We start from the raw sequence: 27,525 nt of genomic DNA, 5'->3' as shown, positions 1-27,525 counted from the left end.
GAAAAGTAGATGGTATATGAGGGTCGGTCAAAGTGATGGGAGAGCTGTAGGCCCTGCGTCTGCAGAGGGTGTTAGCCACTGCAGCCAAGGACGCCGGCTCTAGGCCTGGCCTGTACCGTTGCTGCTGCTGGGAGAGCCGTGCAGCACGATGGGCGCTCTTCTCTTGGCACCAGATTCAGCCACCCTTGCGCTGGTGTTGGAGTCCCAAGCCCCTCACCTCACAGCCTTGCGTTATTTCCCCCGAGACATTGCTGTTGGTCCCCGGGGGCAGTTCGCAACCTCTTCAGGTGAAGCTGTTCCTTTATGAGAAACCAGTGTCCCAACCCTGCTAAAATAGGTCATAAAACCACATTTCCTCTTGAAACTGCCCTCAGCATGTCCCAACTCCGGCCAGCACCACAGCCCCGTGCCAACGGTGCTCCTGCTGCTGGGGTTTGATGTGGTTATCACACCAGAGTGCTGTGTTTCTCTCCGTACTTTCTTTTTAACCAAAGCTATAGCCTTCTGCAGAGAACAGGGTTACTGAGGGTTTGTCATGTCGAGATGCGAGGACGATGGCGTGTGGCCTTGTTGTGGGAGGAGGAGTATCCTTGCACGAGAAGGTGGGCTTGTGACTTTGAACGTGGGGCACTGTCGCCATTCCTGCCCTAGTGCCTCAATTTTAGCTAGAAGAACTGCTCCAGAGCAGGGTGCTGCACGTGATGGGGCTCGTGAGGCGGTGTCAGGCTGATGAGAGTTAGCGAAGAGTATTTCGGGTGTATTACAGGCTGGGAGCCAGGACACCGGTTGACTGTGTCAGTGTCTGCATCGATCCACAGTGGGGATAGGGTGGAGAAGAGTCTGCCTCTTGTGGCAGGCCCTGGGCTCAGCCTGCGTCACCTGCCCGGAGACACAGGCAGTCCCCACAGCAGGAAAAGAGATTCGCACAGCAGGAGGCAATTCAAGAGGCGGCGCGCCGCGTAAAAGGTGAAGGAGAATTTTGGGGGGTGATGGAAGTCCAAAAGAAAGGATGCTGCTGATTAAGCAGTACAAAGCCCAGGTGCTTCAGCTGATGCTTATTAGACCTTCTCAGACCAGCAGGGTAATGCGAGCTGGCCTCCTGGAAGACATCTTTGATGGTGGTTTTTCTTTGGAAAGTGCAGGAAAGAGGGGAACTTCAGACCAGGATGCCGAGGCCGCAAAGGTAGCCCCTCTGTTGTGGGTGAGCCCAAATTAGACCTGGCTTGAATTTGGAAGAGCAAAGATGTATGGCAAATCAAACAGCGTTGGGGGATGAGGGGGAGGAGAAGATAGTGGGGTTCGGCCAAAGCTTTCCGAAACTCCGAGGAAAGTTAGGTCAGGCAGGGGTGTGAAAGCTAGCAAGTTCCTGTGCTTATTTGGACCTGCTGGCTGAGCTCCGCTTCAACCCATAGCCTGGCCCTGCCCTGTGCTAGGAAGAGCAGGATGCATTTGTAAGGCAGTTGTGACAGTCTCCTCTCCCCCACCCCTCCACCTACTGTGTTAGTCAGGGGGGATCTTGGGGCCCCGCTGTCTGTCTCCACCCTCGGGGACCTGGGGAAGCACTGTCGCGCTTAGGCTGTGGCCTGCCTTTCTTGGGGCTGCTTATTTCTTTTTGAAGAGCTTGCGGAAGGAGCTCCGGAAACCCCCCTTGGGCTCGTGCCGTGGGTTGTGGTCGCTGAAGGATGTTTGCTCATTGTCATCCTTCTGGCAGAACCTGGTGTTGTCTTCTGCATGGAGCTCCTAAAAGGGAAAAGACAATTTAACCAGCATTTGCAACCTCACATCCTTGTCCCCTTCTCTCTCGCTCGCTCTCTGTGCTAGGAAGGACCTGGCGGCTGAGGAGGTGCTGGCAAGGCTGGGAGACGACAGGTCACCCAGGACTCGGCAGCTCTGGTGCCTCTGCAGAGAGCTTGTTGATAGCTCTGAGGCAGTGGCAGAGGAGTGGAGGGATAAGCGTTGTCAGAGGGAACTGGAGCTTTCCTTGCTAAGCTTTTTGTTTAGGGGGAGCTTACTAGCGCCTTTTGCCAACGAGGGAGCAAGCCAGCATGGGCAGTTGAAGGAACTTCCCACCCTCTCCTTGCTCGTGAGCTCTGTTTACCCTACGGCAGGGCAGGGAGGCTTCAGGCTTCTTGAGCTGATACGGTGTGAAAGACTCTTCTCTTGGCTCTGCTGCTGCCTGGTTTTATATCTGTGGGGCAGAAGGCTTCATTAGCGCACACCCCCCTTGTGGTAAATGTGCCACTAAAAGATCTCTCCCCCTTTCAGGAGAGCGCTGAGTTCCTCTCAGCGAGGCTCTGGACAAGGCCCTTTTCTCCAGTTCTGCCCACCGCTGCCACGGTAGTCTCCTTTGCTCTGTGGGGTGAAGGTGTCCTGCAGTTCTGGACTAGCTCCACATCTGCACCCTGCTGTGGGGCACAGCTCTGTGCAGGTGAGCGCCAAAGAGCTCCCAGGCTCCTGTTCCAGGGGCGGCTGTGTCCCCATGGCTCTTCTCCCTCTGCCTCATCTCCCCTGCTCAGCCGTCCACCACCTCTTTCACTCACTCGGCTTTTTTCTCTTTTCTTTCAAGGTTTCCGTGCTGCCTTTTCAGTCAGGCTGTCGGAACCTTCCTCCCGTCGTCATCTGCATCTACAGCCTCATCTGCATCTTGCCTCATTTTAAGAGGAGAGTGTTTCTCCAGGCAGCACTGAGCGAACTAGCGAAGCACCTCGCAGCACCCTCAACCTCGTCCCCAGGAAGTGTGAAGAGCGTCTTCCCCCCGGGACTGTGACAGCTCAAAGCTGACTCTGAACAGGCCCCGCAGCCTACAGAAACATTGTTCCTGCAAGACCCGGTGTCCCTGAAGGGCTAGAGTGCTGCCTGCCATGACAGAGGTTGTCTGAGGGACGCAGTTGCTGGGCTCTGGTATGGTGGTTTTTTCCACACAGACTTCAGCATGGCTCTACGATCCGTGCAACAAACGCAGGTAACACAAAACCCATCGGCCAGATCCCTGCTGGTGTAAATGGGCTGAGTTTAGCCAAGTCATGCTGGTTTACACTGGCTGAGGATCCGATGCTAAATCCCTTGGTTTTCGTAACCTGGCACTCCTCGCAGCAGGTTGAAAGGCCCCTTTTTAACTGGGTGCCACCATAGCACTAATTTTGAACAGCTTTGTGCGTACCTCGTGACCCTGATCAGATACAACATTTACTTGTGGGGGAAGCTCAGTGACAGCTAGAGACACGTGGGAGGCTAGCTTGTCTCGAGGGTGTTCTAGCTGTCACTCAGCCGGCTGTGTGCCTCAAGCCCATAGAATCACAGAATGGTTTGGGTTGGAAGGGACCTTAAAGCTCACCTAGTTCCAAGCCCCCTGCCCTGGGCAGGGACACCTCCCCCCAGCCCAGGTTGCTCCAAGCCCCGTCCAACCTGGCCTTGAACACCTCCAGGGATGGGGCCTCCATGCTCGCCCCTGGGAAAGATGTGTGTGTGAACGGGAGCTGTCTTGTCCCTCCCTTGGGCATGTACATGCAGATGAGGACTTTAAATGTGTGGACTTGGAAGCTATTTTGGCGTGTTCTGCCCTAACTGTATCTCATATCTTTCTCCTGCTGCTGGTTCTGCACCACCACGTGCCTTTTTTTTTTCTCTTCCTATTTAAGCCTCCTTACTTCCAAAAAGCTCTGTTTTTCACCCGCTGCTCTCTGAGGGGGGAAGTAGCCCCTTTGGGAGCTTCGAGATGAGGCTGAGATCATGTGAGGCTGGACATTCCTCTCCTGCTTCTGCTGCAGCCGGCTCCCACTGCTGCTCCGTGTGCTGTAGAGTCTGGTGCTCACGCCCTCAGCGCTCCTTGGCAGCTCCTTCAGAGACCTGCTCAGCTGCTTGCCTTTGCTGTGGAACATCTCGCGCTTGTAAGTACTGCTGCTTACGGGAGTGCAGCTCTTAGGCAATGGCTGTAAGGCATGATCAGTCCTCTCTGGTTCTGATGTGAAGTTAACAGGCCTAAGGAAGCAAATGTCTAAGCTGGATTCGGAAGAGGCCGGGGAGCAATTCTCAAAGAGAGCGAGGTTTTGGAAAGCATCATCTTCATAGGGGCCTGGCAGGGTGAAAACCTCCCCAGGGTAGTCAAACTCTTCGTAGCTCGGCGCAAAGTTCCTCGCATCCTGCAGCAGCTCCACAGAGGTCCTGATGGCTCTCTCAGTGTTTCCCACTGCGTCGGCTGGTGGTGCTTCATACTCCATTTCAGGGATGGATTGTAAGGGGGCTGTCAGAGCCTTGAGTTCCTGCTCTGTGAGCTGAGAGGATGCAAGGATGTTCTCTGGCCTCTCGTGTTTTCTACTTTCCATTTCCCAGTCAGAGGGCTTTACAGCCTGGATGTTCTCCATCACGGTTGGCTGGGGTTTCTTCATCTGGGGCATCAAATGCCTTAAAATAAGAAACAAAATTAAAAAAAAAACAGAAGGAAGTGGAATACTAAAGGATGACCGAGAGACAGCATGACAAGCCCCCCTCCCTCTTCATTCCCCCAGCCCCTTTCTCTTGCTTTTAAGGTCAAAAAGTATTTTCATATCTTGGAGAAGAGTAACAGAGCTGCCATTAATGGGAATTGCCTGGCTGGGTTAGCAGGAGCAAACTTGCAGGGATAGCACTGCTTATCCAGTACCTTTGGCTGACTTTTGTGCTCTACACCATGAAATGAATAGAAACTGAGATGAGAAGCCAACTGCTCCAGCCCTCTCCTGTTCATCTGCGTGCTGGATTTCTACTTTTCTTCTCTTTCTGTAGTGTAGGGAGTGTGTCTTACTTTCCTGTGGTCTGATTGTGTTTTCAGATAGACAAGGTTCCTCTCTTGGGTAGGGTGACTCTGTCCCCAGAAGTGTCAGGAGTACTTAGAGGGCTCCCACCCTCCATGTGCTCCAGGTAAGTCAGCAGCGTACGGCATTGGATGAGGCATTAGGTGCAGGGTGGGTAGCTCCACCACCCCTAACGACCACTAGTCAGGAAAGTCCCACTCCCATCTTCCGGGGACATAATGAATGGAGTGGGGGGAGCAGAAACCTCGTGATGTTGAAGGTGTGCAGAGCTCTGCGTGTGGGGCAAGGTGACCGCATGCATCAGACCAGGCTGGGAGATTTGGGCTGAGCAGCAGCCCTGCTGTGAACTTGGGGTTATGGCCAATGCCAGGGTAAAGATGAGCTGACAGCAAGTGCTCGTGGCAGACAAGGCAAACCATGACCTGAGCTGTGTTAGGAGCTGCGTGGCCAGCCGAGCTTGGGGAGTTATTTTCTCCCGTGCCATTCAGTGCTGATGAGGCCCCACCTGGACCCGTGTTGGGTCCTCAGTTCAGGATGGATGTGGGGAAACTGGGGAGGTGCCAGCTGAGGCTACCAAGATGGGGGCCTGGCACATCGCGTCTGCGAAGGGAGGGAGATTGGCTTGGGTAGTCTGGTGAGAAGGAGGCTAGAGATTGATCTAGTAACGCTGCCACTTGAGGGGGACTCAGAATAAGGAAGCCAAACTCTTCTTGTTAGCATCAAAGGAAGCGCAGCAGCCACAAATTGCTGACGTAAGAAAGAAGGCAAGTCTAGTGTGCTTCTCCGATCATCATCTCAGTTGGCATCTATCCATAGGCTAGAAATGGCCAAAGACTTTGCCAGGTGCTACCAGCAGCCCTGACTTCCTTGAATTAGTCTTGTGTGTTTTTGAAGCCCTTGGTACTTGCATCTTGTGATAGTGAGTCCCATCACTCGATGATGTGCTGTGTGGAAAAGTACTTTTTTTGCTAGTCTGAGACCTGGGTCGTGTTTCCTAGCTCTTGTAATGTTGACAGTGAATAAGTGCGCACCACTGCCAGGCCTACACAAACAAATGTCCTCCCTGGTACACTGTTAGGACAGCTAGCAAGAGCATTGACGGCCCTGGGTAGAGCTCTGAAATGGTTCCTGCTTGTAAGCCACGTGGTAGTGGAGAGCAGGAAGGAGCCAGCCCTTCATTTCTCTACACAGGGAGTGGTCTTGGAAATGACAGTCTGTAACTGCCTAGTGTCACTGGCATAGCATGGGTGAGGAGACAGTTTTCAGCCTACTTTGAAAGCCTTCTACTAGGACAGTAGGCTTACGGGGTTGTCGTGCCAGAGGAAGGTGCTGGTGGGAATGACTGTATTGTCTCTTCAGAGTGGATCCCGCTGTCCCGGATAGATGCCGCACTGGGCGTTGGAGAAACCTCTTGGCTTGTACACTGAGAGGTGAGACCTTTGTACAACTTGACCAGGGATGACCTGAGGGAGGAGAAATCCATCGTCGTGCTAAGAAATAAGGCAGGGAATGAGCACGAGCATGTAGAATCACAGAAAACAGGGCTGGAGGGACCTTAATATTCCCATTTACCTCTTCCCACCCCAAGGAAGGACCTGTTCCACCTAGTCTGTCCCAGTCAGCAGGGCGACCTGCTTTCTGTCCTGTTCTTAATGCCTCTCCTGATAGCAGTCCCTCCCCAGCCATCTGCTCCAGCCCTTTACCGCTCTCCATATTTGAAAGCTTTCCTTGAAGTTTGGTATTGTCCTGCTCCACCAGTGAATCGTCACAAGGAGCAAAGGCAACCAGATTTTGGTTTTAGTGAAAACTCTTGATTTCAGAGAGCTCTTCAGAACCACCACTTGAGAATCTACACTCAGGGTCATTTCTATCACGGTTCATCTCACACAGGCTATGGGAGGCTTTTGTTTCTCCCACCCTGCTCCCCCAGTAAAATAAGATAACATTATTCTTTCCCAGTCTCAGCCTATGAGGGCTTCTGGCAACAGACTGGGCATTCACCAGGGCCCTGAGCTGCCAAAACAGCTGAGTCCCCGTGTATTCTCCCACTGGGGAGTGAATTTGCCGTCAGCTTAAGAAATGTTCCCATGAACCACGCGGCTGCTGTGTTTAGAAGGATTAAACTGATTTTCCTTTCACTCTCAGAGTTAGACAGAAGGGCCCACCCCAAATCTGACCTCAGTTTGGAGGACAAATGCCAAGAGTGGGCTTTCTCCAGCATTCATATGCAAAGGGCTTTGTTTTATTTCAACGGAGCAATGTGCCTGTTGATCTTGCCTGAACCTAAACCCCCAGTTTCCAGGCTTCCCCCACACCTCCCTTTCCCTGGTGATAGAGAGAATGAGCTGATGTTGTGCTTACTTCTTCAGCTTTTTCCTCTTCTGTATAAGCAGGTCTTCGTTGCATTGGAAGAGGAGGCTATAGTGTGAGATGAAAACCCGGAGGCGCTGCACACACACCAGCAGCAGGTAATAGTCAGGATGCTCTTGCTCCGTGAACTTCAGGACATTCTGGGACACAGAGGAGAGCAGGCTGTTTGGAGGGTGTCCTAATGCTTTCTTTCATGGTGCTATTGGACCATGGATTAGTGCTCTGGAGTCTCCATGGCACTGCCCTGGGGGAGCACGGTGGGAGCTCTTCTAGGGAGCACCAGTTTCTGAGTGACTTGGACGGGGCCTGCCTCCTACTGTTGTAGTGCAAATACACAAGTATTTAGATTTAGGGTAGATTTAGACTGAACATTAGGAAAGAATTTTTCACAGAAAGAGTAGTCGGGCATTGGAATAGACTGCCCAGGGAGGCGGTTGAGTCACCATCCCTGGATGTGTTTAAGAGACGTTTAGAGGTGGTGTTGGGGGATATGGTGTAGGGGATAACTTTGTAGAGTAGGGTAGATGGTTGGACTCCATGATCCCAAGGGTCTCTTCCAACCTAGACAATTCTATGATTCTAAGTAACCACTGTAAACGTAATCGTGGGATGTATGGGTGATGCACTGGTTAAGTTTAGCATTGGGTAAATCCATCTCTTGTTTTTGTCGGGCTTGCTTTCTCTGTTATTTGCCTTCTCTGAAATGTTTTAGGACAATTCAGATAACCCTCCTGTGAAGCAGAACTCTTTTTAACAGCAAGCTCTGTGTAGGAAAGGGGTTTGGGCCCTAGGAGCCTCTAGCCCTCTCCGTCTCTCGGCTAACAGGCACATGGACCACTCAGCAAAGAGGCCAGTTCTGTTCCAGGAGTTAGGTCAGAGCTCACAGTAGATGGAAAGAGGCTATATTTGGAATAGATACAAGGAAGAAATTTTTCAATGAGGGTGGTGAGGCACTGGCACTGGTCACCCGGAGAAGCTGTGGCTGCCCCATCCCTGGAGGTGTCCAAGGCCAGGTTGGACGGGGCTTGGAGCAACCTGGGCTGGGGGGAGGTGTCCCTGCCCAGGGCAGGGGGTGGGACTGGATGATTGTAAAGGTCCCTTCCAACCCAAACCATTCTATGTGCCCTATCTCTGGCCTCCTGTTCTCCCAGAGCAGCAGGCAGCAGAGCTTTCGGCTTCCCGGGGGACAAAAGTTAGTTCTGTCAGGCCAAAGTTTTTTTCAGAGAGCCCACTGGGTTAGCCAGAAGCCCTGTACAGGCCTGGATACCAGCTCTGAGTTAAAAGTCACATGTTGTGATAAGAGTTCAGCAGGACATTTTCCGTCCTGGGGCCCTACCTGTAGATGAATGAGGTATTCAGGGATTCGCTGGACTATATGGAAGAACAAAATGTAGAGATCAGACTTGATTTCTTCTTCTACCTGAAATAGAGAAAGCAACTTCAGAGTCTCTCCCACCCATAAAACATGTCTGCTTCCAAATGGTTCTGGGGTTTAATGAGTCGTTATGCTGTAAATAGTAATAACAGTTCACCGGAGCACAACTGTCAAGTGGCAGTTGTGCGTGACAGTACACCCGTCTTCATCTTCCTTCTGGAAGGGATGTTTGCAACTCCTTCCACCAGCAATACGAGTCCTGAGGATGAAATTCCTTAGTTTGGGGATTATCTAGGAGGGACACAGCCTAATTAAGTAGGGATGCATGTTTCAAGTGCACTAGTTAAGTTCCACAGAAACCCCAGGTAGGTGCTGTTGTTCAGAATGTTCTTAGTTTAGGCCTGAATGATTTGAACAAAATGAGATTGACTTCTAAATTAAGATGTCTTGGCAGCAAGCTAGCGTGGTTTAGTTATTGCACTTTAAAACTACCTTTATAATTAACTTTCCTAGTTTAAACCACACATCGAGGGTGTGAGACCAAATGCCCGAAGCTGAACAGTAGAGACTGTTTTCTCTCTAAAGCACTTACAGCCTCACTCTTGGTCTCCCTGTTTGGATGAGTCCTCCATTTTCCGGGAGACACAGTTTGCCTGGGACAGGCCTGGATAGTGTGTGCCTCGGCAAGCTTTCTGGGAGGTTTGATCTGAGACATTATCTGGTGTCATAGCAGAAATACAGCTTTAGCTACACACAGCGATCAAGACATTAAAGCTGCCTTTTGTAGGTGCGTGTCAGCCACAACAACGTCTGGCGGAACGGGTGTTTTGGTAACGGGACAAGTGGATTGGCAGAAAAGTCCTATCATGAGCAGGCGTAACAGGAAGAGAGCCAGGCTTGCACGTTGCCACTCTGCGTCTGTGAAGCAGGCCAGGAAGTTTACCTCCTTCAGGATCACCACGTGGATCAGAGAGATGCATTCTGGCAGGTCCCTCAGGTAAGCAACATAGTAGTCCAGAAAATTATTCTTGCAAACAGGAAAAAGAAAAGAACAAAGAAACTTAAGAGAAAGTTTTTGGTCATAGAGCCAGGCAGAACAAGAAACTGCCGATTCCCCACCATTGCTCCTGGAAGGAAGCTCATCAGTGCAGCAGAGCCGCTGACTGTGTGAAGCTTTCAGGGCTTGGGATTTCTCAAGACAGACTGTTTAATAAAATGCGTTCAGCTGTTGAGCACAGTATATAAGGCTTTGTAGCAGATGGGAGGGGTAGAGAGGCTGGGGAGGAAGAAGCTTTTCTTATTTGAGACTCTTTAAAATTTATAAAGCATCAGATGAGTTTTTACACATCCTTGCAGGAGAGGTCCCACTGCTCGCCCGGGGTTGGGCAGACCTTCACGCTGAGAAGGAGGTGCTGTTTTACCTGGGGCTACACACCATATAGGATAAGAGGCCTAAACCATATAGGATAAGAGCCCTGCCTACCCATTTGTCGTAACTCTGAGCAACGTGTATTGGGGAAGAGGAGCGTGAGAAACACGCTCTTCCCACCCTCGCTGCGCATAGACATCCAAGCTGTCGAGGCTCACGTGTGGCTCCTGCAACCAAGTCTAGGTCTCCTGCATTTATTATAGGGCTGTGCTCTGTGGCTGCGTGCCCCCAGGTGGGTCTGGCACGTGGCTCCCTGGCCAACCAAGTACTACGACAAAGGGGTTACCGTGCACCGGGACTCTGCTCCAAGGAGGCTGGCTGAAAGGCCTTACCGTAGCCACAGCTTCACAGCACAGCCCCTCTGCCGCAAGGCGGCTCAGCCCACCTGTGAGCCATCAGCACAACATTGTGAATCATAGGAGAAGAGTCCAGAGAGGTCTGTAACATACCTCATCATTTGTTAACTTCAGGAAGATGTCTCCCAGGATCCCTTGTCGTGGCCAGCTCAGGACTCGCTCCTGTAGAGCGTGAAGTAAATCGACGTGCTGCTGGACCAGGTACCGCAAAGAGTTGGGGAAGAAACTGAAGGGAGATGATATCAGACTGGTTACGCAGAGCTAGAAACTCAGCCCTAAGCATGTACTGTGTGCGTGGGTGGTCAGCACAGGCTTGCTTTAAACACGGGTATTATTAACTACTTTTATCAGAGTCCTGACTGCACCAGGAGGCCCTATTTTGGCTGCTATGTCCATGCAGGTACCCTCTCCAGTAGGGTGTTAGGACAGTGTTTGGAAGGTTTCTTAGGCTGACTCTCCAGTGCATTGTGTAGCTGGCCAGAATGTGCAGAACTAACGCGCCCGAGGCAATGCTGCTGTGGCTAATGAAGCAGGACCATGGTCCTGACCCATCCCATAGAGTGCTTGGAGGACTTTCCCCAGCTTTGTCTGTTCTCTCATTTGTCCAGCCCTTTAACGAGCCAACCCTTTGATGCAGAGCTGGTCAAAACATGCTACTGCCTTTCTATCATTTCACGCTGATTTCATCCAGAATCAGAGTGAAGATGTCAAATACTGAAATAATTTGCCAGATGGAAAGGTCCCAGGGAAAAAGAGTAAAAATAAAAACTCGCTTTGGACCATCATGCTTCAGTTTGAACTGTGTGTCACGTAACTGCTTAAATAAGACCACATCAACCCATGTACCACATGTCCCACACTGGACTGCTGTCAAATGACTCTGTGGATGTGGGACTCCTAGGGACAGTGGAAAGATCCAAAAAAGAGAGAGCTACCAAAGGTGCTTAGAGGCTGGGAACTCCCAGGCCAAAGCTGCGTGAATGGGAAGAGCTGGGGTTTAACTGCTAAGCTGGGTCGGTCCCACTGGTTTTGTACCTGTGTGTATATCCGTATATATCAATACCTGATGGATGGCGGCCACTAGCCAGGGGCTTATGCCCACGGCAGCTTCTAGAGCTGGAGCTGTGTACTGGGAGAAGCAGGCAGGGAACGCACAAAGCTTTGTTCCCACCCAGGCAGGAGGCATGCGAAAAATGGATAGGAGACTGATGGGACTCGGGAAGAGACTGAAGTGAAGTAGTAGGGAAACGGTTTGGGATGCGGGGTGGGTAAGGTGCAAGGACAGGCAGGAAAGTCTTTAACCACTGCAAAAACCTTCCAGTGCCCCCAGTTTTCAACTGGAAATAAGCTCTAAGTGTTCAAAGATCTCTATGTGGATGAAAGAAAAGTGGGAGAGAGGACAATGCAGAAAGAATATTGACTGGAGAACACTCCCCAGAAGAGAGAGCACACTAAATGGAAATACCTTCTCTCTTTGGTGCTTCTTTTCACATCTGGCCCTTGCAACGTCGCCTTGATCTTCAGGATTAGGGAAAGGTTGATGACATATTTCCTTTCGGACTCCAGCAGCTCCAAAGCGATGTTCTGCCTTTTGGCTTCCAGAAGGTAATGGTTAAGTTTAAAAATAAGGAAATGCTGACCTCAAGGACAGCCTCATGTTAGACCAGTGATCTGACATTAAATCACGAAAAGAGAAACTGTCGAAAAGTGACACCAATATCTTGTCTTTGTGTGTCTACTTTCCCCAAAATACAAAATTCTAGCCTGATGTTACAGCACACCCCAGACGTGACTGGAGCCATGGTTTGCTAAGGAAGCTCCAAAGCAAATGTGTTTTCCCCGATGAATACCATTTTTTTCTAAGAATAACAAAACAAGCAATCAAAGGCCGAACAACTCATAGCAGGGATTCGCATCCAGTTTCCTGCAGAATGAGAAGCATTTTTCACCTGCTTAAGCAACTACCCTGTCACAATCCCATCAGTACTCTGAACCTGCCTGGCCTTGGAAAGGAGAATGCGTGTCCTGGGCGCAGAGCGATTCTGTCAGTGGCACAGACCAGCAAACACAAAGGCCGGAAGGCTTTGGATACTGAGGCCCTGAGACATTCCCCCCTAGCAGGAGAAACAGGGTTGTGCGTCTCCCTCTGTAGAAGCTGATTACTGACCAGCTCACACCAGATGTGAATGCAGCTTTGAGCCTCTCTAGCCGGAGTTTCCCGCTCTGTCCGTAGAATCACAGAATTGTCTAGGTTGGAAGGGACCTTTAAGATCATCAAGTCCAACCATCAGCCTAACACTGCCAAAACCACCACCAAACCATGTCCTTACCAGCCAAAGAGGGTTCACATATAATGTTGTCTGCTGAGCTGTATCTGCTTTGGCCCATGTCTTTCCCTCTCTCCGGTTGCTCTTTGGAAATGTATTCATCACCCCAGTCCTTGGTGTCCTTGGGCTGCTTCCACACTGTTGACGGCAGATGCGCTTTCGACGGCCCCTCGGTTGCCAAGGAAGGCTTGAGGCTGTCATCTGTCTCCATGGTTGCTCCTGCAATGACAAACGGTTGTCTGGATCTGGACATCTCAGTTGACAGGTTATGCTACGGTAGGGCAGCTAACCTGCGTTATCATCCGCCTGAAGTACTGGAAGGAGAGTTTGAAGCACTCTCTGTGCTTCACAAGGGCTGTAGCCTTGTAGTGTCCATTTGCAAACAGAAGTGCAGTTGGCGAGCACTTTGGCAGAACAAGGTTTGCGCTCTTCCAGCATTTATTTTCAGGCTAAATAAGGTCCTAAATTAGACTCACATTAGAAAAGAAAAAGCATATTCCAAGTATGGTCGCACTTTGGGGTTTTGTGACACTTCAGGACATGGTAATACGACTTTTACTGGCAGGTATTGTAGAAAGATAAAGTATTGTCCTGGTTTGAGGTATTACTGAGGTATTATTTGAGGTATTATTGGTATTATTGAGTATTACTATAATTTGGATTTAAATGCCATTCTCCATGGATGTAAGCTGTCACGGCTCTTAACATTTTTGTTAGTGTGATGTGATTATACAGCAGCAGCAGGACTGATAGTCTGAGTCTGTTAAATCACAGAGAAGATAGGGGAGGGTGCAGGTGCGTTAGAGCCGTCGGGCTGGAATTGCTTGAATGCAAATATTTTGAATTTGGGTTGCATTGAACCATTTTCTGCAGCTTTTGTTCTCTTGTCTCTTCAAGTCGATTCAAGCAAAAGAGCCATTCAGAACAGTGAGCGCTTCTGGTGAACAGTGCAAACATCTAATGGTTGTTCTCATGTGTCCTTTTGCTGGCCGGGATCCTTAGCATCCCCTTACTATACCCTTCTCTTACTTCTGACCAATTTATATTTTTGCCAAAAAAACCCCTCCTATGTTACTATTCAGACGTGTCTACAAGGCATCTGGAAACTAGTGGACAGACAAACAGCTCACCAGTTCTACTGGTGTGTAGTCACTGCCAGGACCATTTCTTCCCAAGTGGCCAAATGGCACGCTCATTATTCGTTATCAGTAAGCCTCCGTTCTTCCTTTCTGCAAAGGCACTTAGAACCTGCAAAAGCGGCAGCAGAAAGGCTTTCCCTGCCAAATATCAATCCTTTGCATTGTCCGCCAGGTATTTGGCACTTCAGGGACGCAGCTTTGCCCTCATATCTCAGCCGCAAGTATGGAAATGTAAGTACGCAGCAAAGTGAAAGACATTCCCGTGAACTGTGTTCCCTGAAAGCATTTCTTCAGCGCAGTAAAGCGAGCCCTCTAATTGAGTCATTGTCCTAGTGGTTTTTCAGTTTGATGTTTTCCTACCTGGACCTGCTACGACTTTCACACTTCCTTCTCCCATTGGCACCATCCTGGTGTCAGACACTGTTGAAGAACAAAGGGAAAGTTTACAAGAGAAGACAGCTGTAGAGAAGGCTTCCTCCTGCCAGGCCCAGTCAGTACGGTTAGATCTTCCAGTTAGGAGGATCATAGAATGGTTTAGGTTGGAAGGGACCTTAAAGACCACCCAGTTCCACCCCCCCTGCCCCGGGCAGGGACACCTCCCCCCAGCCCAGGTTGCTCCCAGCCCCGTCCAACCCGGCCTTGAACCCCTCCAGGGATGGGGCAGCCAAAGCTTCTCAGGGTGACCTGCGCCAGGGGCTCACCGCCCGCACAGGATAAAATTTCTTCCTGAAAGAAGAAATATATGTACCGGGTCCCATGTCCCCTTGTCAAATCAGCCACTGGGTTGGCCCCGTAATGACGCCAGGTGTTCTCTGTTAGCCCAGTCCCTGTCATCCTCCTTTCTGCGCCCGGTTCCCTCACACAGAAACAAATCCAGAGGTTGTAGTATTTTTATCAGGGGCTCCTGCTTGGCTCTGCGCCTGTGCCACCAGCATTGCAGGGAAGAAGATCCAGCCTGCTTCCCTTTCCTTGAAGGAGACAAGCAATGGCTTTTGGGACCGTGTTCGCGGAGCGGCAGGCCGGCAGTGAGGTTGCTGTCGCGAGGCGCCGTGCCGAGGCGCGTGCACAGACCCAGGAGCAGTGCTGCCGAGGGCAGCGCTCCTGTTCTCTTTGTGCTGCTGCCACCTGCGGAAAACTTGGTGTCCTGTTAACCTACTGGCCTTTTTCTGGATTTTTTTTTTTTTCCCCTGAGGAAGGCACTGCATTTGCCTACTCTATTTCCTACCTTTTTCGTAAGTCACGTTGTGTAAAAGACTTGTAAAGTCTTCATTGATCAGCACAGGTTCTGGGAGGTTAATGGATCGAAATGGGCTGCCCTGGAGAGGTGTGGGCACTGTCTGTGACCCGTGATCATCTTTCTGTGCTCTTCTGTACAAATACAAAGAAGGAGACAGTTGGAAAGTATGACGGCTACAGGTGAAGCTCCTACACTACAGTTGCGGCAGACACCAGTATAAGTACATGCAGAGTCAGAAGTAGGACAAGTCCAGCAGAGACCAGGAAATGAGTTGGCTTTGATGGAGTTGGCTTTGATGCAGTTCATGAACAATGAACGCTCTGGAAGTAACTTCCACTGGCTGTAGGAGAAGGTTATTTCAGATCTGTGCTTCTGCAGAGCGTTTTTCATCTAATTAAATGGCTTAATTAACTAAGGGGCTAGCCTAGATGTGCAAAGTGTTTGCATCAAGGCAATCTGTGCACCCCTCACCAAAAATCCATTTTCAGGAGGCGGCTAATAGGGGCCAAGGTGGAGAAACCGTCTGCTTCATCACAGCAACAGTGTGGCCCAGCAGCGCGCAAACACGCTCCTGCGTGGCCCTGCTCAGAGAAGAAAAGGCCGGTGGCAGAAGAACAGAGCATGACTGCACCATCAGGGGCCCGCTGAGTCCTGCACGCTTGGAAGGGGAAACGGCAGTGCCATTGTCTGGATGGGGACGGCTTAGCAGTAAATAGCTTGTAATGGTGCAGGCTCCTGGCTTTCAGTAAGATTCCTGCCCCAACGTGTCTGTAGCAGATCTGCGTGTTTCGGCAGGCCCTGGTTTCCCTGAGAGCTGCTGGAATCCCAGTGAGGTGTTGGTGTTTTGCTGCTGTATTTGCTCCCTGGGGGTATGTGTCTGAAAGCCTGGGGTGAACTGAAGGCTAGGACTTCTAGTAATAAATCAGGATTGATACACTTGTCCAGCCAGAAAAAAGATTAAGCAATTAAGCTATAAAGAAATTAAGGAAATGGATACCACTGCTAATTAGCACTTCCAGAATCCTGGAGTTCAGGCCCGTACTTAGCTTTCACTTTCCGTGATTCCCGCCGCTTCTCTTGCTGCAGCTGCTCGATCTTCTGTTGCATTTCCTCCTGCTTGGCACTGATTTCTTCAATCATCGACTTCGCATCGCTGAGCTCCTCCTGAGAAACAGGCAAAAAGCACAGCATTCCCAGGCTGCCCAGCAGCCTCACAGAGCACAGCTTTGCATGCTGGCCGGTGCGCACCAGAGACGCTTCGGGGTGCTGCGGGGAGTGGCTCTGTGATTAGATGCGCTTCCTTTGCAAGTCCAGCGTGTGTGATACGTGCCACGCACAGCGTGGCAATCCTTAATTCAGCTACAGGCAACTCACCCCACTCAGCGTGATGTTACATGGTTAAGGCAGCAGTGGGAGATGGAGACACGGGGCTTCATCCACCACCAGTTGAAAGCACTGGGAGGACACCTGCACTGAATGGCACTTGGAGATGGGCCTGAGGAAGCCCATTTCCTGCAACAGTTCTCCAACACATGTATTCACGTGTTGCACTTGGTTTGCATCCCAGTGTGACCACTCACATGTATAAGCTTTTGCCAGTCAGGCCTTGGAGCTGCTTTTTAATCTGGTATCCTAAGGAAATGAGGCCCTCCGAAACATCCCTGTCAGCACGGCCTCCCTCAGCAACCCTCAGGCTGGTTCAACCAAGCCTTACTCGGGTATAGAGCTCTCGGATGCGTGAAGTTCCTGCAGGTTTCATCACCGTGAGCAGCAGGATAGAGGAGAGAGATTCAAGAGTTTCTTGTAAACTGAAGGAGAGGGATTTTCCCTGAGCAAGGAGGTGGCTTCAACGTTTGGACAGTCAACATGAGCATGAGGCAGGGGGAGAGCAGCCTTCGCTCCTCCTCGTGCCTGCACGGTGCCTTGTACCTGGATTTTAAAACCCCTTTTTGCCCCCATAACAATGTCCTGGATAACCCTACCTCTGGTTGTTTTGAGACCTCTGCCACGTGCCCTTACGCTTCGTGTCGTCTCCCTTGCTCATCTGGGACCTCGGGGCTCCTTTTGCCTGGTGCCATCCGTCTCTCCCGCTCACAGGGTCAGTACTGGGCTTTTCTGGTAAGCAGCCCTCTTTTAACTTCACGAGGTACTATTGACTCAGCAAAAACCCCATGGGGAAAATATACCATAAGAACAATAACGCAGTTTCTCTGCGTGCCTCCTCACAGGCAGTCCTCCAGTTTCTGCATGGAGACACTGGCGGGTGTAAAGTGTACATCAGGCCTTCTTGCCAGGCTCTCTCTCCCGTCCTTTGTCTTTATCCTCTTGGGCCGGATCAAACCGGGCAGCGCTTCCTTCCCAGCCGTGTGGGAATGCAGCTTCAAAAGGCTTTAGGGTTTTGTGTTAGCTCCCTGCTCCCCGGCGGCTTTGGTTCCTGCAGGAAGTGCAGGAGACCTGACCCAGGGAGAGGTACGGCACCGTGGCCCAGCTGCAGCCTGTGAACGGGCCGCATGCCCGTTGCCCGCGCAGCCCCGCGCAAGGGTTGCTTGTGCCCCAGGGCAGCTCGCAGCACTGCCTCATGGCCAACCGAGAGGTTAAACAGGCCAGGGTGCGGGTTACGTCTGGGTTGGAGTCGTCGGGAGGGAGACACAAAGCCAAAGGAAGCGCACCAGATACTGCTCAAACAATTGCCAGCTCGTTTTCTTTACAAGCAGGAAGGATTGACGGAGGCAGGGGGAATGCTGCCCCATCCCACCCGAGCGAACGCGGCAGGTATGCAGCCCCTCTTCCACTCCTCCACCCTCCCCCGGTCACACTCCTACCTTGAACGTGTTGAGGGAATTCTTCATCTCAGCCACTTTCTCTTCCATGGCACAGCGGCAGCTCTTGACCTTCTCCTCCAGGGCGTACTCGCCATGCTGGATTCGCGACAGCTCCTGCATTGCTTCTGTGAAACCCGCCTTCAACTCAGAGGCTAATGCCTGCAACTAGAGGAACCACAAACACGGTGGGCTCAGTCCCTCCCAGATGCAGGTGGCTGTGTCCCTAAGGGTCACGCACGCATCAGAGTGGCACGAAGGCTGGGTGTCACCCATCCTGTAAGGTGCTGTCCTCTTTCTCCTCCTCTTGTCATGGCTGGGAGACATGGGGGGAGGTTCGGTCCCTGCTGCAGCCTCAGTACAGGGTAGGAGGTGTTTGTCTTGGGCAGTCAATTGTGCCCCTTTTCAGACTTGGGAGTTTTTCCAGCCCCCCCGGCAGTTTGCAGCCTGTCAGTCTGTAGAAGGAGAGGACGGCCTGAAACATGCCGAGGTTTGCAACAACAGCAGCCAGATTATCAATCGCCAAAGCAGCTGAGCAATCAAGAACATGTCGGGTTTCAAGCGAGTCCTCCTCCCCCACATGCTCGTGGGACTGGTGCTCTCCCGACAGGTCTAACACCTCCTCGCTATCTAAGGGCTGTGGAGAAGCTCTGTCCTTGGTCAGCAGACCCTTTCCAGGGAAGGAGGCAACTCTCTTAACTCACGATGGGGAGGGAACGGGAGGTTTGCCCCTGGCATACGGCGACACTGTGCCCGCTTTCCCTGTTTTCTGTCCCTAGAGGCCCTAGCGCCGCTGGAAGAGCTCACAACCTCAAGCTGGAGGCAGCCGGCTGGTAGCTGGGTGAAGCAGGAGACAGAGCGGGGCGAGCCAGGCTGGCACGGCGAGCAGACAAGGTGGGTGCGGAGGTGGGCAGCGAGGGGAGGCAGGCGGCTTGTGGAGGGCTCGGCGGGGACACCCTCTCGGGGGACAGCTGGGGCCGGTGTCCCTGAGCTCTGCCCCCACCGCTGCGAGCAAGCGCTCGCTCTGCCTGCACAAAGCCCACGGCGAGGTCGCGGCCCAAGGCACGTCGGTACCAGTGGTTTTTACCTTTACAACAGAAATTCGGCCTAACATCTGGTTATAAACTGAGTCCAAAACTGGAGCACTGATGGTAAGAGGACAGCCACCCCGGGGAACTCAGGCGCTTGAGTCCTGTAAATGGAGCAGAGATGGCTTCCGATACCTGGGGGCAATGGCAGGCACCATCCTCCTCTGATCAAGACTGGCAGCGTCTTTACAGAGGACGTCTGCCTGACATCCCCCCTCCTGCCCCAGTGCTTACCCCACAGTCCCCAGTCTGGTCTGGCTGGACACACGTTCCTAGAGCTGCTGGGGTGGGAGGAGCGGGACTGACAGGAGCTGGGACGGGGCAGAGGGCAGCAGGAGGCTGAGGACATCTGCCCTCCTCAGGCACTCAGCCCTGACTCCCCAAGCCAGCTGGAGCTCCAGACCCCTTGGTTCAACCCCTTCACCCACCCTTCCTGGCCACAGCGGACACCTTCCTGTGACACTCCTGTATCACAAGAATTGTCACCCTGTGACCTGTGAATGTAGCCTGAAGGGTTAGAGGGGCTGCTTGGGGCCATGGCTGCTAGGGGAGGCAATGACCATACTGCTTCTGATATCTCAGCCTAGGGAGGGTGAGCCAGATGGTGTTGGCATCATCAGACATCCTAACATACATGCCTGGAGGAGTTGGGGCATAGAAAGTACTGCAACTGTGCAAAATGTGAGTATTCCCACCCCTCCTCGCAGGTGCTTGTCACATGTGCACGCTGAGCTGCCATTGCCAAGGCAGAGTCTCCCTGCTCGCCTGCATCAGGGCTAGGCATCGCACGTGTCCCTCTAAGTGAGAAGGGGTGATTCGTCACACCCGTCCCTTCCAACTCAAATATGCTATCCTACGCTGTCCGATTTAGAGATCTGCTTCAGGATAGAGATGTCATGGCCTCAAGTCTTGCTAGCAGTGGAGCGGTCCGGAAGCTGGCCCTGGAGATAGCTATGTCTGGGGAGAAAAAGCCCAAAATGAAATGTTTCTGCCCACAAGCCTGGCCTGGCCTTCTTGGATGCTTCCAGAAAGGGGGTAAACTAGACAGATACTTCGTGAAGGGTACAGGGATGGGAGTCATTGCTGGTCTAGAGGTTTCAGAGTCAAAAACTGCTACACGTCAGCAAAAAGGGACCACTGCAGAGACTTTGGTGTCCATGTGCACCAAAACTCTCTGTGAAAGCAGAGTTCAGGCAGCCAAAAGAAAGACTGGGACTAGAGACTGAACTAAAACATCCTCTGCAGCTAAGAGCAGACAGTCACTTGTTATTTTGGGGTTCGCTGTTAGTGAATCTCTGCTTTTGCAGTCACAGTGCTAGCTCAGTTTCTTCGTGTAGCCTTCCCAGTGCTCCAGACCCCAGCCTGGGTCTGTCCTGCCCGGTACATCTCTCTTTGGCCCCATGCAGCTTACAGCGGCTATTTCAGACACTGAAATGCATCTTACGCTTGCATTTCCCATTGTTGCCACTTGATGGATGAAAGCAGCCAGCAACACCAATCAGCCACATCTGCCAGGGCTTGTATGGCTGGACATAAAGGGCTGAAACCCCGAGAACTCCCTCCTCTGCTGCCCTTCGTGCTCAGAGCATAGAAAGGAAACACAAGCAGCTTTGTGGCACTGGGTGCAAGTTTGATCCAAAATTGAGTGGCGTGGTACAGGATCAACACATTATCTTTGAACTCCTCCCAAGCGCAGTGTAGTGCGAGAGCTGTGGATTTGAGTTTGAGCTCATTTCTAACGACAAGCTGCAGGAAACCATCCTTCAAATCCCATGGGCTGTTACAACGAATGGAAGCCGTTGAAGCACCAGCTCATGCTTATGTCTTGCCTCAGTGATTACGCCTACGGGACCAGAGAGACAATTCACAGGTTTGTGAACCCCTGGAAAGTCAAACCAATTCAGTGTTTCTAAAGTGCAACACATACCCAAAAAGCAAGATTTTATACTATCATGGAAACTTGGCAACAGTTTAACTGTAATGTGTTGCCCTGGCTCACCTATTCATGGGAGTAAATACAGCTGAAGAGGAACACACCTTAACAACTGAAGTTGAACTGCCTAATGCCTAGAGGATAAATAAATCTGCGTGATCACAGGGAGTCCTTAGAACGTGTCCAAGAACTGTTCAAAAAAAGCATTTAGGCATCTAAATAATTTGGAACGAGATACACATTTCAACCCCCACCTGCCTTTGGAGCGTTGGCCTTCAGCCTGCCAAAGCAGTGCAGTTCGGGATCCTGCACCACGCATCTGCAGCAGATTACATCTGTCTTGGGGGCCATGACTCCCATTTTACCTGCTGCCCTGTTGTTTCTCAGCTCTGTGCAGAAAAACCATGCAAGTAAAATCTCTAGCGAGACTAGGTGACTGCGCTGCGCTCTGTGGGTGGCTGCCCATGGGGAAAGGAACGATGGTCCTCCCCTCTTTTCATGACTCTGATTAGTAGGACACTGAGAAGCAGTCCCTTGTGACTTTCACTGGTCCTCCAGCCCAACGGGAATGGGAACTGTCTGTCGGACTCCACCTGAAGAGTGGAGCAAGCAGTTCCCAACACGGAGGGGGGAACCAGGACCACATGGAGAAAGTAGTGGTGGCTACAGGGGAGAAGAAGGGTGAGATCAGAAGACATACAAGGAGCATTTCTCAGCCTGATTTTGACTTGGCTTTGCAAGAGTTGCAGCTCTTTATATGTGTGTGTGTGTGTGTGTGTGTGTGTGTGTGTGTAATGGCTGTGAAATCTCCTCCGCTGAGCCTCCACTCTTGTCTCACCTGCTGTACTGTCCCCAAACTGTGGACGGGACTGATGCTGCTTCCAGGCCAAGAGGCAGCAAAACTGTGGAGCCTCCCCATCCTCCCTTGGTGGGTGCCAGCAGTGTGAGCCATTAGTGAAAGAGAGTGAGCGTCCCTGCAGCCCGAAGGGCTTTGAGGCAGCCCAAAGTTCAGGCTTTGAGGCAGCCCAGGGAAGATGGTCGTGGCCAGGAGATGGGGATGGCTTGTGGAAGGAATGGCTGGGATCAAAAGCAGAGAGCAGAGCCTTGGTGAGCTGGGTTTACTGCCCTGGCTGCCGCTGAGAGAATGAGAGGGAACCCTTGCTTCCGTGGGTAGCTGTGTCCTCACGTATCTCCCCCCAGCGCTAGCCAGGCTGTCCAGGGCTCTCTGTCTCCAAAGGGATGGCTATTTGCCTCTGCTGCCCTTGATCCTCACACTAGAAGAGGACCTGCTCTCAGGGACCTTGAGCTGAAGCCTGTCAAAACCTGCGGAAAACAGGCTCGTGCTGAAGAAATGTTGCAGAGGAATAATTCTGGTGTTCTAAATATATCCTGGGAAAGAACAAAACCTTTTGTAGCCATGAAGGAGTACTGTCTGTGTCACTTCCCCCTGCTCATCTACTGTCCATCACGTTGCACGTCTTCTTACGTGGCTGATCCGAAGAAGTAAGTAAACACCGTGTCACCCAGAAGAGGGCTGCTGGAGGACACTGCCTGAAACCAGTCTGGCACAAAGTCCAACACTTGGCACAAAGTCTGGGTGTGATTTTTCTGAGCTGCATGACGTATGCTTTTCCCAGGGAACAACTAATTTCTAGCACAGCTACTAATTCCTACGTGTAAGGACAGCACTTCTAGAGCCAGGCGGTAGGAAGGCTTGCAGTGCCTCGTAGAGGGAAAGCAGCAGAACTTTGCTGATTTACAGTGGTAGAGAGCCTGGGCCTAGGAGTATATCCGGTATTTATATTCCTAGGCAAGGATGGTAGGAATAAAGGCAGAGCAGCAGGGTAAGGCCGGAAGAGGAGGATGAAGATACTTAAAGGGGGCTGCAAGCGCTTATCGGCTCTTGTTTCACATCTGGGCAGTCTATTTTTGGTAACTGCAGCGCCCACGGGGCCCTCGCTGAAGCAGAAGGGGACGGCCAGCTGGGCACTTTCATTTAAAGGATTCCTGAGGGTATGCGCATCTCAGCTGGGCTTTTCTGGAAAGCAACATGCGTGCCTGGTGTTCCCAGCACGCTGTCCCAACAGTGTGCTAGCTTTCCGTGCCTGTTGGATCCACTGTGCTGGGCCCTTCAGCAACCCAGTCACAGCTCCTGCCTGGAGCTGTCGGGATGGGAAAAGGGGATGAGACGAGAAGAATGGAAAGCAGTATCTCCTCCCCTTGCCATGAGGTACTTAGCAGCAATTACAGGCATTAGTGTTGCAGTGGACGGGTCTCAAATAGTCAGGGTTTCCAGTTCAGGGATATGTTTCTCTTTCAGAGTATGGTTCCATATTGAACCAGACCAAGCTTTAAGGTGACTCAAAACTCTGTTGCATTTCCTGCAGACTGGAAACGCGTAGGAAACATCACTGTGGAAACACTGAACCTTCGTCTTACAGGAAGGATGCTCCCGGGGCTGTGGTATAGACAATCCTGTTGCATCCATGGTGGCTAACTGCAGCAAGATCGTCAACTGGAAGAGCGGCCGCAGAGCTCTGGAAGTCCTGATCTCCTTGAGCCAACATGGGCTCAAAGACAACGTTTCCAAGCTCCTGGCAGGGGAGCCAAACAGAGACACGCAGCAAGACTCAACGCCCTGGCCGGCCCGGCTGCTCTGGATTATTGGGCAAGAAGAGCAGCCCATGGTCCGAGGAGCCGTGAGGCTGCCAGGATAATCCAGACCCCCCCAGGAGGCTTGGCCCCCTGCTAGGGAAGACCCCCCACCCCACCTCAATCAACACATCCTCGCTCCTGGGAGAGTTCATCGCGTTTGGTGAAAGCTCCTCAGAGCTCAGCCGTGAAATCGCCCTCTGGCTCAGTGAATTGACATTCTCTAATTGGTGCTAATGATACCCACTAGTTAATTAGCTGAGTTCACAAATCACCTGTCTAAACACAACTGATCATGAGCAGAAAAATTTTACTGAAGTGTCTTTTAAGATGAGGCCCAAGATGTGCTATGTGTGACAGTTATTCACGCAGCGCGCACGTGTTAGTTGCCATGTTCCTTGTAAGCGCCTACATTCTTCCTTCCGCTTAATTTAGCTTTTGAACTGCTGTTTATCTATTAGTAACTCTTTAAACTCTTGGAGTTATTTAGGGCATTATGCTCATCTTTACCTGGGAAATCTGTGTTGCAGGGGTACTCACAGGCACACTTTCAGTCTCTCCTGTGGGAATAAAGAACTTCAGTCAATTAAAATGACTTATTATAGTTGCTATAAATAACTGGAGCAGAGGGTTTGAAGTCCCTCTTGAGGTACAAATCAGTTTTAAAGGACTTGAGTCTCACTTTAGGAGGTGTGAGCACCATATTGTTTGTAAAACAAACTGCAATTATAAAACAGGAATGGCTCACCTCAAACCAGACATTAAAATAATCTCATTTGCTGTCCTGTGTCTGTCCAAAGCTGATCCATGTGAAGAGGTGAGAAACTTTGTATGTGCAATTAGGACTAAATTACTCCCTGTGAAGTTCAGTTCTGTGTACCAGCTGTAAGTAACAGGGGCCTTCCCCCTAAAGCAGAAATGATCCATCTCTTTTCTGAAATTGTGAATTTTATCCTCTACTATATTGGTACATATTTCTATTATCTCCACAAAAGGCTGATCTGATGTCTATATTTTAAGCCCGAAGTTATATTTTGTCACAATGCATTCCAGGCAGTAATCACGTCTTTTGTAACACTACAAAAACACATCTTTTCATCAGTTTTAAATTCCCAGGGTTTTGTGGCATTGTGATCCCACCTGATCTTGTACGATGGGGCTAGGCAACATTTCTGAAACAGACTTAGCTCACGGAAGAGCTTATATCTATTTTGCAGAAGTGTTTTGGACACTGGAGAGACGTTATCTCTCGGCATTAATGGGTTCCTGACTGAAACCAAAAAGACTATATCTCCTTTTATAACATTGTCTCTTCTGTGCAGAAACCTTCAATTATCCAACAGAAGTTATCGCTGGTTGTGCCTCCATTGCGCTTTGAGCGAATTGCAGTCATCGGTTCCCATGCTTTCCCAACATCAGGCTCCCTGGCTGGCCTTCGCTCCCAGAAAACACCGTGCCACCCAGTTTCTCATCTGGATTGCCCCCAGATGTCACTCGGCCGTGTCACTTCATGAGGTGGGTTTTCTCTTGCTTCCAAGAATTTGCTTCACCCATCTCTGCTGTCAGTCACAGACATGACGGGTGACCCCATGCCCAGTTCCGGGGGCAGCCAAGTTCCCTCTTTCCATGCCGGCTGCAGATGCTCAGTACCTTACCCGCCGGGGCCTGCGAGACCACAGAAATTCAGTCTTGCAGAGGCTTGAACAGGGGGCAGGGAGGCCTCTACACCGTCAGCAAGTGCATGAAGTGGAAAGCTGGAGCCTGGAAGCCAGAGCTTGACAAGGCACAGCTACGTTCTGATTTCTTTACCCCTGAGGGGGAATATGGGTTATCGCCAAGGGCACCTATGAAGTGGCCCTGTTCTGGTCTCTAGGCTTTGTCCTGATTCAGAGGAACGTGAGCAAATTCCCCAGTGACTCGCAGAAGTGAGAGGCAGAGGAGAAGAGGCGGTGTGCCCCTCTCTGCCCATGGGCCACCTTCTCCACGTGCTAGCTGGTCTTGCAGCCATGGGGTTGAGTAGCAGGGTCAGACACGGACCCTCGGGGGAATATCCTCCAAGGTTCCTCCTGGGGAAAACAAGGGGCAGCAGGCTGACTGGGAGAAGTAACCATGACCCAAACCTCATCAGCTAGCCCGCACCACGTCCCGGGTTTCATCTTTTAAATGACAGGTTGTTTTCATTTTCAGCTTTGGCCCTTCTGGGTCTTTTATTTTCATTATTATTATAATTATTATTATTATTATTATTGTTGTTGTTGTTATTGCTGTTATTATTATCACCAGTATTATTATTTTCTCTGCAAACCCCACAAACTGGAAACCAACTTTTGGCCTGAAGTGAATGACGAAGGTTTCTCACGACGCCTGAGTTGAGGCTTGAGAAGGCAGCCACTGTGTGCCACGATCCTCCTGAATCAAGAAAACTGAGGTACATGTCTGTTCTGATGTAAATGTTACTGTTGTACTCTTGCTGTGGGTTGGTAAGGACTGACCTGAAAAGAGCAAGAGGACGTGTCTTAATTAATAGCGCAGTACAAACCAGATGCTGGGAGGACGGGGGGATGCTGGTTTTGCAAAGTGGTGGGCATATTGAATGCTGAGCTTTGTGAAGGGCTGGAGGTGCCAGGTAGAAGAGCGGTGCAGCAAGGAAGAGGCATGGTCTCTCCTCACATTTTCTTTGGGTGTTTTTCAATCTGATACATAACATAGAGGGCTCAACCCGAGCCCTGCAAAGGTCTGACGGGAATCTTTCATTTGGGTTTGGATGCGGATCGGTCTGTAAAGTCCTTGGACACACTCAAAGTGAGGAACGGCTCCTGAGCAAGAACAGAAGACAGGAGAGGATCCCTGCTACTGTGATTTTACCTCCCACCTTTGCCATGAGCATGAGCAGAAGCACTCTCTGCATGTACCCAGTCAAAACCCAGATCTTTTATAAAGTCGCTGCGAAGAGCTGGAGCAGAGGAGGCTCCTCACAGTTGCACTGAGGGAGGCAAGGGCCTTTGTGGTTATCTCTCAATTTCTGCAGTGAACATCTGCAGCCCGTGGGGGCATACCAATTAATTGGAAAAAATCCCTGAGTTAATTTCCTTTTCAGCCTGCTGTAGTGCAGGGGCCTAGGTACACAGACCTAATTTAGTCAAATTAGAATAATAGTAATAGAGAAATTAACTCTTCCCTTACTTATGCCATGAATGAACGTTGGCCCCACCAAGCATCTTTTAAGAGAGAAAGACACGATCCAGGCTGTCTCCTGAGCTGACAGTTATGGGCACTCCTAAAGCTGCTCCACCTGCTCGTCGAAGTTCCAAGAGTTCCTCAGCATATGGGCACAATCACCTCTGAGGTGGTACGGCAGAGCACAGTGCTGCAAGGGGGTTGAGGTGGAAAGCAAACACCACCAGCCCCACATTCCTCTGCAGAAAGACCTTTGAAAGCTGATAATCATTAAACCCCTGGACCTGAAACGCCCGTGCTTTGCAGACTTTCCGGAAGTGCTGCTGACTGTAGCAGGACTGGTTGCATGCAAGCAGCGTGGCCCGGTGCTTGCAAGGTTGGGACTGGTGCCGAAGTCTGGGTTGTCGCACTGACGTGAACAAGAACCCCTCGTGTGAGGGAGAGAAGCAGATCCCCATCACAGCGTCCTTGTGTAACACGTAGCTTTTGACACTTAGCGGTCTCTCTATATCCCAAGGCAGAGGTGGGTCCGGGGCAAGAGAGAGGAACGACTGCCCACGTCAGACATTACATATGCCACAGGATTATTTTCCAAAGGGGAGAGGGAGGTGTTTCTGAAATAAGAGATAAAAACTTCAAACCCGACATATTTCTATGAAACTATAAGAAGAGAACATTTGCCCTCAGGTGCCGTGGCTAAGAGATGCTCTTGGGGGGCTGGCTGGCGGCTGCCAACAGACGAGTCATATGAGAGCAGGTTTCTTCCTCACTCTTTCATGCTGTCAAGAAGTGAAATAAGAGGATGCTTTACCTTCTTGTTTGTTTGAGTCCAT

General features: G+C 51.1%; 1 protein-coding gene across 1 annotated transcript; it reads right to left on the bottom strand.

Annotated features, from left to right (window-relative positions):
* Positions 1-1,602: 1,602 nt before the first annotated feature.
* ARHGEF33 (Rho guanine nucleotide exchange factor 33) lies at positions 1,603-27,525 on the bottom strand (the record flags this gene model as incomplete). Its single annotated transcript, XM_082481931.1, has 15 exons — positions 1,603-1,740; positions 3,648-4,401; positions 6,095-6,280; positions 7,152-7,300; positions 8,497-8,580; positions 9,479-9,562; positions 10,414-10,546; positions 11,786-11,915; positions 12,651-12,866; positions 14,147-14,206; positions 15,012-15,154; positions 16,066-16,187; positions 17,846-18,010; positions 24,026-24,075; positions 27,504-27,525. 15 exons carry the CDS (start codon positions 27,523-27,525, stop codon positions 1,603-1,605), a joined length of 2,436 nt encoding a protein of 811 aa, XP_082338057.1.

This window comes from Vanellus vanellus (assembly GCF_965231255.1).
Source record: "Vanellus vanellus genome assembly, chromosome: 3".
In the NCBI taxonomy this organism is placed as follows: domain Eukaryota; kingdom Metazoa; phylum Chordata; class Aves; order Charadriiformes; family Charadriidae; genus Vanellus; species Vanellus vanellus.
The sequence above is the reverse complement of the archived record's forward strand: the minus strand, read 5'-3'. Positions and strand labels throughout refer to the sequence as shown.